This window comes from Acanthaster planci, linkage group LG14 (assembly GCF_054643075.1).
Source record: "Acanthaster planci isolate LZ-2023a linkage group LG14, COTS_SCS, whole genome shotgun sequence".
Lineage (NCBI taxonomy): Eukaryota > Metazoa > Echinodermata > Asteroidea > Valvatida > Acanthasteridae > Acanthaster > Acanthaster planci.
Window position 1 is genome coordinate 14,744,491 of NC_141790.1, and position 11,114 is coordinate 14,755,604.

At 45.0% G+C, this 11,114-nt stretch overlaps 1 protein-coding gene across 1 annotated transcript; it reads left to right on the top strand.

Moving 5' to 3' along the window:
- The first annotated feature begins 821 nt into the window (after positions 1 to 821).
- On the top strand, positions 822 to 4,380 carry LOC110977884 (uncharacterized). Its single transcript, XM_022232404.2, has 3 exons — positions 822 to 1,094; positions 1,702 to 2,257; positions 2,405 to 4,380. Exons 1-3 carry the CDS (start codon positions 1,009 to 1,011, stop codon positions 2,711 to 2,713), a joined length of 951 nt encoding a protein of 316 aa, XP_022088096.1. The 5' UTR covers positions 822 to 1,008; the 3' UTR covers positions 2,714 to 4,380.
- Positions 4,381 to 11,114: the final 6,734 nt, after the last annotated feature.

The following is an 11,114-nucleotide window of genomic DNA, read 5'->3' on the forward strand; positions in this document are numbered from 1 at the left end:
TCTCTTTTGCTCTGATCGTGTTTTTCTCTTGGGCTGAGCTACTATAAGATGTAGAATGTTGCTTTGAAACGTTCGCCAATCACGTTGAAACGGGAGAATAAAGTTGTACAACTCTGGAGCGGTTCCAGGGGCACGCCCCCCCCCCGTTTAAATACAAAAAAAGGAAGAAAAAGAGGGAGGAGAAAAAAAAGCGGGGTCGTGCTGCCTGAAATTGCACTACAGTACGCCTAGAATCCAAACTGGCTCAGGACCCCACGCCGTACGGGTAGTTTACCATTACTACTTTAGTTACCCCCCCCTTTGGGAAAGTCCTGGAACCGCCCCTGAGAAACAGAATTCCTCGACATTACCATACGCATGCCGCGGCAGAATGATGTGTGTGTGTAATAGAGTACCGCGCGAAGTGAATAGATCACGCGCACAATTAGTGTGTAACAGGCATGAGCGCGTGAACCAGCGCGTGAACCAACGCGCGCGTACTCCATTCATTTGCACTGCACTTTCTGGTTCACAGTGACGTCACACTTCGGTAATCTATACGCGCCTGCGCTCAGCCCATTGTTACTTTTGGCCAATCAGAGAGCACGTTCCTCTGTATCCGGTTCGTAAGTGTGACGTCACTTCGGTTTAAACCACGCCCACTGCACACTTGCACTGCACATAGGGTTACATGCATTGATCGCCGTTTATGTGGAACCATGGAAGCAGAAGTTAATGTGTAACTTCTGCGATCGTCCAATGGGAGCCTGCGAATCGTGGCGCGTCTGCCTTTGTGACGAAGTCACTTACGAAACAGATGAAGGCAACGCGCGCACGACGTTGTGTTTATACATGCCTCAGATGTTACTTCGACTTTCAACACGCGTGTTGTACATGTACTTGACTTCGTTCGCGTACTTTTGAAAAAATTCTGAAGCCTTGAAATCACCGATATACACCAATCACTTCGAGAAACTTTTTAAAGGAAGTGTCTTAGATATAGGAGCCTTCCTTTGCAAGTAGATCACCATGATTACTTGCTTGGTCGTGCTAGCGATCGAGATACTGCACATCGCAGCGCCATGGGTGAAGGACAGATTGGCTGGCTCCTCAGAGTAAGTATTTATTTATTTATTGTGAAAATTCTTTTGGAGCATTATGTTTCCCCTTGGTACTTCAGATTACACCAGTTAATATTAAACCGCAAGCTACTGTTTGACCACAAGTTAACTTTCGATCGTCAGAACAGTAACGGTGTAGTGAATCCATGAATATATTAACGAAACTGCAAAGACCTTGCTGGGTAGCCGACATCAGAGATTGATTGAGTGAGTGAACGAGGCGAGCCGAGAAGCGAGGGACAGGCAGGCGGGTGAAGGGAGGTTGCAGGGGGGGCAGATGCATCTGCCCCCCTGCAACCTCCCCCTGCACGCACCCATCTAGATGGGTGCGTGGGTGGGGTGAGGGATGGTTGGGACAAAGGGTGAATGGGTGATTGAGGGGGTAAGCGATGGATTCGATTAGGTGAATTAGGGATTGGATGGCTAAATACCGACCGACTGATCGACCGACAGACTGTGTGACTGATCGACCGACCGATTACCTGACTAGTTTCTTAATTAACTATTTGTCGCTGAGGCTGTTTGATCCTTCAAATATATAATTCACACCGAAATGTAATAAATGTGTGCGTGTGTACTGCGACTTTACTCTGTGTGGCAGACCTATTGATGAAAACACCGAGGCTGAGCCCGAACCCAAGCCTGAGCCCCAGCCTACCACACCCAAAGTCGGCAAGCTCCGACTGACCAACAGCCATCGCCTCATCCTGGACATGCATATATGCCACCACAAGACCAACCAAACGGTGCTGAAGGTGAAGGAGGCTATGGTTTTCGGCTCGGCCGTCGAGGCTGAGTCCGCTGAGATCGAGCGACAAATGGCCAGGGAGAGGCGGCAAGTCGCCGTGGAGAAATCGGGCCTCGAAGCCGAGATGACAACGGAAAAGGCAGAGGTTGTTGCCAAGATAGAGGGCGCCCAGTGTTACATGACCGAGAGTCTAGCACCACAGCAAAGTCGACTCCGCGCCCAAGCCTCGCAGATCAAAGGGGAGATGTCGCTGAGGATGGACGAGTACGATGGCGTGAAGCAGGCCATCGAGAACAAGAAAATCCTAGATGCGGGATACAGGAAGCAAACTGCCGACACAGAGAGGCTGTTCAAGGTGAAATCCGCCCACCAGGTCACCGAGAAAGCCATCATGAACAAGCAGGAAAAGGTGAAGAAAGATTCCAATTTGATTTCAAACTCCTGAGATTCTATGAGAAAGCTAAGCAGCAAATCGAAGTGGTCTCTGAAACGTTATTGATTTTGTAGGTGCTCTTGTTGCTCAAGGAATTCTGTTTTTTCACCTCGGCATTTTCAGGACCTCACTGCACATATCAACAAGCTGGAGAAACGGATGTCCACTGTGACATCATATCGCCTGCCTGCTGTCAACCTGAAGAAACTGAATATGCACAATGAGGAGGCAGAACTGCATAGGGCAACTGACGAGTACAAGTGTAGCGGGATTCCTCGGAATCAACTCATCATTGCTAGGGGGCGTCATTACGGAACAATGCTCGCTAACTTGGTTTTTACCGCACTTCTGCTGGTCTTCAACATTGGAATCTTCTCAGCTGCTTTCAAATTGGACTTGATGGACCAACTTATGGCCCACATCATGTATTAAAGATGATCTGATCCGGAAACCGTCGGTGGAAATTTGTCGTGGAGGGTCTGTGAGGATCACAGCATGGAAGGCCGTCTCGTTTTGGTGGCATGGGGGTTGTTCTGGCAAGGACCGGTGGGAGAATGCCTGAAGTTGTGTTCAGTCTGCTCTGATTATCTTCAAGAGAAGTGCAGGACTCAGAATGGATGCTGGTTAAGGAGAAAGTCTGGTGCTTGGCAGGGTGCAACAATGAGAAAGCTGACGCCGGGACTTTTGGATGGGGGAGAGGTATGTTGGCTCACTGAACTGTGGAAGGTGGAGACCAGCCTTAGTGGCGAAGGGCGGCTGGGAGAATGGTGCTTCGGAGGTGGCACTTGGCTGGAAATCGATGTCTAATGGTTGAGGTGCGATGCTTATGAGGATCTTGATGGCTTCCTGGATGTGCCCTGCTTGCCGGTTGGGAATGGTTGAGATATGAGCTCTGCTTCCTGTCAGTTGTTGCAGTCGTCAGATTGCTGGGATCATCTGACATTGGCTAGCTCGTCAGACTCTTCTGTGGAGTAAAGTGACCGGCTGCAGATCACAAGGAAAACAAAGCCCGTTGAAAGACGCGAGGAGTCTGACAAGTCAGCCATTATCAGACTGTTCTTACTGATCTGGTGACCGCATCGTCTGTCAAGAAGCACAGCTCGTCATCCCCCTCCATCCCCTACCGGGTCACACGACGCACCCAAGAAGCCACTGACATCCTCAAGCTTCACGCCATACCAAGCGGCATCGCTTCCCAGTGGAGTGACTTCCGACGCCAATTTCTCCCTAGCTTCCCCTCTCTACCAGCGCGAGTTTCCCACACAGCTCATTCATCACACACACCTCTGCCTCACTCCACGAACTCCAGGGTGATCCTTCTTATCCTCACACCTCGCCGAGCACTGGAGCTTCCAACTTGATCATCATCCACTACCAAGTCCTGCACATCTCCTGAACACGATCCGAACATACTGATCGAAACGTTGAGTGTTTTCTTTCCAGTTCCTCTCAGGAAAATTCTCTTCCCACTTAAAGGGGGTGTTTTTCCATGGCTCTACCGCAACCCGTCCACAGTTTGCTCATACACCATGCAAAATCTACAACAAGAAAATACAATTAGACTTACGAAACCTTCACCGGAATTGTACAATTGTAATTTATTCTTAAAAAACTCTTAATTCGTTGCTGCAAGCAATTATTCAGTTTTATTGTATCAATATTTAGTTTTCATGACAAGCACCAAATCAACTCACTTGTTTATTTTCTGGTGCACTGGATGAAGCTGACTTGGATTTACTTGGTCTCTTATTGACGTATCAACATAAAGAGAATCAGAAACCGTATCATTTTTTTTCATTGATTACTTGTTTGAAAACAACATCAAAGCAAACATTTTAAACGTCGTGATTTAAATTGAAAATATATCAAGTTATTACCAAATGGATTTGCTTCTGCTGTTGATGACGGGTTAACTAGATATAACTGTCAATATTTCACTGAAAGTCATTTGTATAAAAATAAAATAAAAAAAATAAAAGATCAAAAGCTCAAAAAAATATTAAAATGTACAAAAACTAAAAAAAAAGTTAAATAATCAAAAGCAAAAAAATATTAAAATATATAAAATTAAAAATTAATACAATTACAAAAAAATTAAACCATGGTCCCATTGCGTCATTTTACTCGAGTTTTTCCCCGTATGTTCACGATTTGATAACGTGATTATTATATATTTTATAAAATAAACATATTTCACTAAACCTCTCAACACAAAGCTACTGATTGCATCGCGTACCTGGGAAAAAACAACAAAAACAAACAACAACGGAGCCCATTTTGTCTTAATGGATGCAAACTTCGTGTTGCCGTTTATCTTCATTTGGGAATGTTGTATTAATTATTCATTAGCCCAACACACAGTTCCCCATCGAACATTATGCAGGCACTTTTTGACACACGCCCACATGACTCAAGCTGCTCAGAACTTGTAGCAATTCCTCGAGACGCCACGCAGAGCCCGAGTGCCGGAAGTGCGTTTCCGTCTGACCGTGGTTATAGCTGGCGTGGTTATCCCTTGACATAACCATCGACAATACAGTCCAGCGGACGGCTTGGAGCTGCAACAGAGCCGAGTATTCTCCTGTCAGAAAGAGCAGCAGTGCCGGGTAGCACGGCCTGGGTGGACCGACTGCTGGGGTACCGGTGAACTCACCTTCACTAGTTGCCCTTCACACGAGCAAGAGTCGCGTCAAGGGGGGAAATGGCCTTCTTCAAGCGAACCATCGCTAAGCGATTCGATCTTCTGTTCCGTCGCAAACGACGGGGAAAGTTTGTGGAGTGCGTCCACAAGGTGATCGAGGCTCGTCGCAGCGGATGTATCGACGAGGATGGAAACATCCTGAAGCCGCTGACAGAGATGTTGGCCGCCCACGAAAAGCTTCACAACCAGGGAGGTAACTCCAATGGCCCCATCGAATCAGCGAGCGAAGAGGCGCTCAAGGTGGAGACACGGAACATGCACCGCCCACTGGCTCGGCAACAGGTCGTCTCCATACGAGATTCCTACCCTCTGCCAGAGGAAGATGACGGCTCCGAGGGCTACGCTTCCGCCGGAGAAACCGATGATTCCTTCAACCCCACGGCCTTCCTGGAGCGTAATCGCCGCGCCAACAGCAGGCGGTTCTCCAACAACAGCGACGACGGCAGCCACAGTAACCGGCGCGTTCGCTTCTCGGACGAAGTGCAACAGTTTGGAGGCCTGGACAGTGACGATGTCCAGGAGGAACTGCCCATCCCTCCGCCCGCCGAACCGGAAGAGACCCCCGAGGAGCCGGACCTGAGCTCCATGCCGTTGCTCCGCAAGATTGAGTACTTCGAAGAGGTCCTGGAACGCCTGAAAAAGGAGAGGGGTCAGAAGAAACTGGACGGTATACTGGACCCGCCACCTAGCCCCTGTCCAGGCTCGCCCGAAATTCGGCATCGCGTCAAGCTTTTCGAGGACATATCAAGGGGTATACTGCTTGAGCCGGCGCCGCCCAAGCCGCGTAGAGCCGTGCGGTCGTGCCAGTACACGCAGACGAAATCGAAGATTAATTTCTTCGAACAGTTGAGCTACAAGCGATGAGTGGTCGTCGCGGTGAAAGAAAGATATTCTTGAGGGCTTCTAAAGATGGATTTTGAGGTCCAATGAACTCTAAGAATTTCTTCAGTTTCAAGTTGTAGCTTCCTCATGTCTTTGCTGAAACAGCCCCAAACGGAATTGAAGTGTCATTAATCTGTCTGCAAAACATACAAAGTGTCTCCGTGTAGCATAACATCAAAGGGATTTACACATTCGTTCGTGGTTTGTAACCTTTTATGGAAAAAATATGCATCATTCAGATGAAAGTATCTGACACTTTTATTTTCAAATAGAGACAAATTTGCCAATAAATCCAACAAATTAGCCAAGTGGATGTTCTCCTTGCAGAAAACTCTATTCAAAAGAGAAAGGTTTGGTGAAAGAAATTTGTGATTTGGTTTGGATTTGTTCAAAACTTTTCTCAACAATGCAGATGCTAGAAACTTCCAGGCTGACAGTGACTCACGATCCGAGAATTCTTCTGGCTTTGTCAGCCGACCCATAGCTCAGCAATTGGACAGAGGATCCCCAGGGCTGCAGTATCTAGACAATGTCGACACCGGTTTCGAGGCTCTACTTGCTGATATATGAGAGTCACGACAAGGCTGGAAAGGAGTTGTACTCCTTTGAGACTAACCATCGATTCAGCAACTTTATGTCGTTGATGCTGGGTGCCAAATCACTATTAAAAAATACCCAGATTTATTTCTTATTGCAAGCTACCTTGGTCATCATTTACTTATTTCTAGGAAAACATTCAAAGAATCTGGGTAACTAGAAACCCATTTGATGTAGGGCCGATTCAAATACCTCAAGCAAAAGGAAACGAATTTCAGGCTATATTTTTCATGTAATTGTGAGGATCGCCGTAACTTGCACGAAGTTGCTGCGATCTAACATTTTGATAAAATTTTAAACCGGATTTGAATCAAGATTTTGTCGTAGGAACAAATCTCGTGCAGATTTACAAAAGAAAACGGCTCTGACAACTCTCTCATTGGCACAAGAGCGGAAAGGAAGGACAAACGCATTTAAATTGTAAAAAAAATTGAATAAGACAACAAGAAAATGCATTTTGCACAATTTGACACCAACAGGACCATTCCTTTCCGATCTCCCTGCGTTTCAATACCATCTAAGCGAAGTTTAGATGGCATTGAGATGATGAACTGCATATGGTTTGACCTGTCGATATTTCGTTGCCGTAAACTTAATGTTGAACATTCCTACAGGAAGCCGTGGCAAACATGACTAACTCTCTCGCCCGTTCGCATGAGGATTAATCACTACTTTCTTTACTGGTAGATAGCATGTATTGAGAAAAACAAATAAGCACATCGACAAATCTGCACAAAGTGATGTCTGAAATGTTAGCCATGCATTTGGAGAAGTAACTGGGGTTAATTGTCAGCCTTTGGTGTGGTGTTTCAATTTAACGTTAATTTTAACTCACGACCACGAATTACCTTTAACTGTATACACAGTGACGTCATAGTATTGCCATAGGCAGCATGACCGTGACGTCACGCTTCAGTCTGTGTCCTGTCAGTGAAAATGACTCGCATTAATTAAAGAGGCCTTATGAACCACGAACAGTATCTTAATTCATACAGCAGGTTATCAAACCGAAAACCTAAATTTATGGCCATAAGCAGAGCCCGGTTGAGCGCTAAAACAACTGACATTTCTAGTTTAAACAAGATGCTTCTGCCCACGAGTGATGCCTGTGCTACACATCGCATGTAAGCTTAGAACTTACGGTACCTTCCACGGGTGACTGTGCTGGACAAAAATAGAAAGTTCCATCAAAATCTGGCCGAACCCACTAACAACTACTTCCTGCGTCTTTGTAGCGCGCATGTGGGAGGCTGCGATAGGACTTTGAGTCAGACTCGACCCTCGATATCCTGATATATATGTAGATTCATCTCGATCTCCTTTTTGTTACTGATCTTTCATCAACAAACCATTTCTGGGTAAAATTCGTCAGCTATCAAATTAATCCCTCCTCATTCAATGTAATCCTGGGGTCTTTAATTATTAAGTTGATGAAAATCTCAGAGCATTAAAAGGACATACAGTTGCCATTATGTGTCTTGTATATTCCGGTAGAACCTATATATCCACTATCTTTTTCAACAGGTGGACAATTCATATTATTTCAAAAGACTGTGAACAATCACTAATATTACCATATATATTGTGGTTGAATTATTGTTTTGCGCAGATTCTCGTAAGCTTGTATATACATTCTTGCCTCTTTCCAAAAAGCACCGCGGATCAGACTAATTTAAAGATGGCGTCCGTCACAGTAGGCGAATTTGCAAACTTGAAGTTTCGTTAGTTTAGGGATTTCTACGGAATTAGTGAAACGATGCTATCGCAGAAGTGAGGAAAAGCCGCGAAATATGGTGGAGAAGGTTTCGAAAATTAATGTGCCTTGAACTTCACACCCTTTAAAGCTCATTTTAATATTCTCAGTGACGTCACAAAAGGTTTTAAAAATGATATAAAAAATGGCATTCTGATTGTGCCAATGGCAGATGACTCATTAAAACAGTAGTGTCCCTGGCACTGGAACAATTTTCTGGAAGTGTAAAAACTTTAATTTTGCATCGAAGCACCAGACAATTTCTCTATCTAGAAAAGGGGGAAAAGTAAAAACAAATATTCTAACGTGAACTCAGAACGCAATGTCTTCCCTCATTTCGATGGACGCCAATTTCACGGGGGAACCATATAATAAAAAATACTTTTGTGTTGTTGATGACTTTGGTTTCTTATTTGTCAAATTCAAAAAGATTTCCTTTCAGCCGACAGCCTAAACAATATGCACTGTCATTAAGAATTATTAAACTGTATAAAAACTTTTGATAAATGTTGAGTACGGTAATGTTTCTACGATTGAAATTGTCTATCGTAAAAAAAATATTATGTAATATAACTACAACTTATATAAAATGTAGTTCATATTTTATACATTTTCCTTTTGTATATCCGTGTGTAAAAAGTTAGGTATCGAACATTTTGGATGTATCCAGGACGGGACAATAAGTCATCGTCATAGGGTGTGAGTCAGGGTTCGAGACATCTCCTGTTCTGGATCCACCCTTGCTTTCATATTTGGAATTGCAGAAACTAGCTTTCATTTGTAGTCAGAGAATGACACTCTATGAACGTTTCAACCTCAAGAAAAAGAGTGAGTTTTGAAGAGGCAAAAGGGAAGCTTTTTGTTTATAATGTAACCTGTTTTTGCTAGTATTCCCTAGAAATAAAGCGAAACCTTGTCTATATGCAAAATGTTGTGTTTCGTTGTCATTTTTTCTGTCATAATTATTTAACGCCTCGCTCCGAAATGCAGCAGACCCAAGAATTTATGAAGCCGTTGGATGCAAATTTTTTAATTCATGGGTGGGGTTTTCCCCAGAATAAATGCCCCCATAATAACAAAGACCTCGATGAAGTGGCCGCTTCTTGCCATCTGATTTTGTTTACATTTAGTCTTTCTCGGAAGAGGCGTTTTGGTTCATGCAGTCGTGAGACACAATAATGCAAAATTTGTCTGTTCCAGAACATATAACTTAGGCCTATTGTTGTTAAATTTTCAACAAAGATTGCATAACGCGACGAAAAGAACTGTTCCCGTGGTGAGTTCTAGAACACGCCCAGTTTGAACCCTCCCCATTCACCATCTCAGTCCACCTTGGGAATTAATCATATCAGATCCATTCACCGAGGCAAGATAAAACCACAGGCCTTCCAGCTGAGGCAATCCTGAACTCGACCGCGAAACGTGGTAGTCGGCACGGGTCGGGACCAGGCACACACGCGGTAGGGTTTATTCTTAGACTAGTACCTCACTGTGGCCTCTTCGATGTGTGATTCATCAATTATAGGCTCAGCGAGGGCAAATATCAGGGCCATATTTAAGTTTCCTTCCAACCTCAACTCCATGCTTTGAGTGAAACTCGGTGAAATGGATGGTGGCAACGTCAACTCTCTTCAGTCAGATCAACTTGAAGATGAATATACCGCACAGAATTGGGTGCATGTTTAATGCCAACCTTGATTAACAGAGAGACAGACGGATATACGGACATACAGGGGAAATCACAAAAGTTCTCACGTCTTCTACTACTTACGCTACAATCATACCACACCCTCCCTCCCCCCATTTTGAATGAGTTTTCTTGGCTTATTTCACTTTTTTATAACTTAAGACCACTCTGAAAGTTATCTTTATAATTTCAATTCCTGAACAAGAAGTGCGTCTTTCCATCATTGACGCAGTCCGCTTCATGCTTGCGAGGGAGTGACGGGGATTCTTAAGGGAAGACGTGACCTGACCTCGCCCACAGAATCGTCAGATCCTGGGTTGGAACAATGCCAAAGTGCTATACTGAGCCCCTGGTGGTCTTGGTACCGAACTGTATTGTGGCGAAAATAATACAAACGTTCAACTCACAATAAACACGTTAACTCTGCGCGCTGGACCCACGCCTGCCTCCGGTATAATTACTACGCAAGCGGCCGCCATACCGGTAGGTTGGTGGAACCAGAGAGCAATTCTGCTCTTTTACGGTGGAACATCAAGACCCGTTCCGTAAAACTCTTTTAATGTTTTGCGGCACCAACGTGCCGACTCACCGAAGTGTGTTTGAAAATGATGACCGTCTGTGCCGTCATTTTGACGGGAAAGCAAAGAATTTCAATTTTGGACGCAGATTACTGCAGAGCTGTCACTGCCACTCTAAAAACACCTGGGTCAGACTGACCCGGAATCTGGGTCCCAAAGGGTCAAATGTGACCCAAAACAGGTCATAATTTGACCCGGAAAAGGGTCAGGCCCCATGGGACCCAGATTCCAGGTCAGTCTGACCCAGGTGTTTTTACTTTTAGAGTGTACACGTCGGTGAAGTTCAATGATGGACCGGCTATACGTCACTCCTACGCGAAAAAGATGTTCCGCTTGAACCTGTGATACCCGACTCTCCCTGTCAAGAATGACGGACGCGGGTAGAGCTTCGCCCTGCGCCTATTACAATCTCTACCCCGCACGCCGTATATCACCTCGCAATTGACAGATCCGATTAAATTTGACCAGCGCGCCCGTCGGCGACTAGGCAATCTGAAGCGAAGTGACAAATTGCCCTGAATTTAAGTTTACATGTAGCTGGCGCATCATGAGCCTGAGAGAGAGAGCGGTCACTTATCATTAATCGGTGCAAGTCCGAGGCAAGCGTTTCTCTTAGTTGCTCCATCACGGTTAAA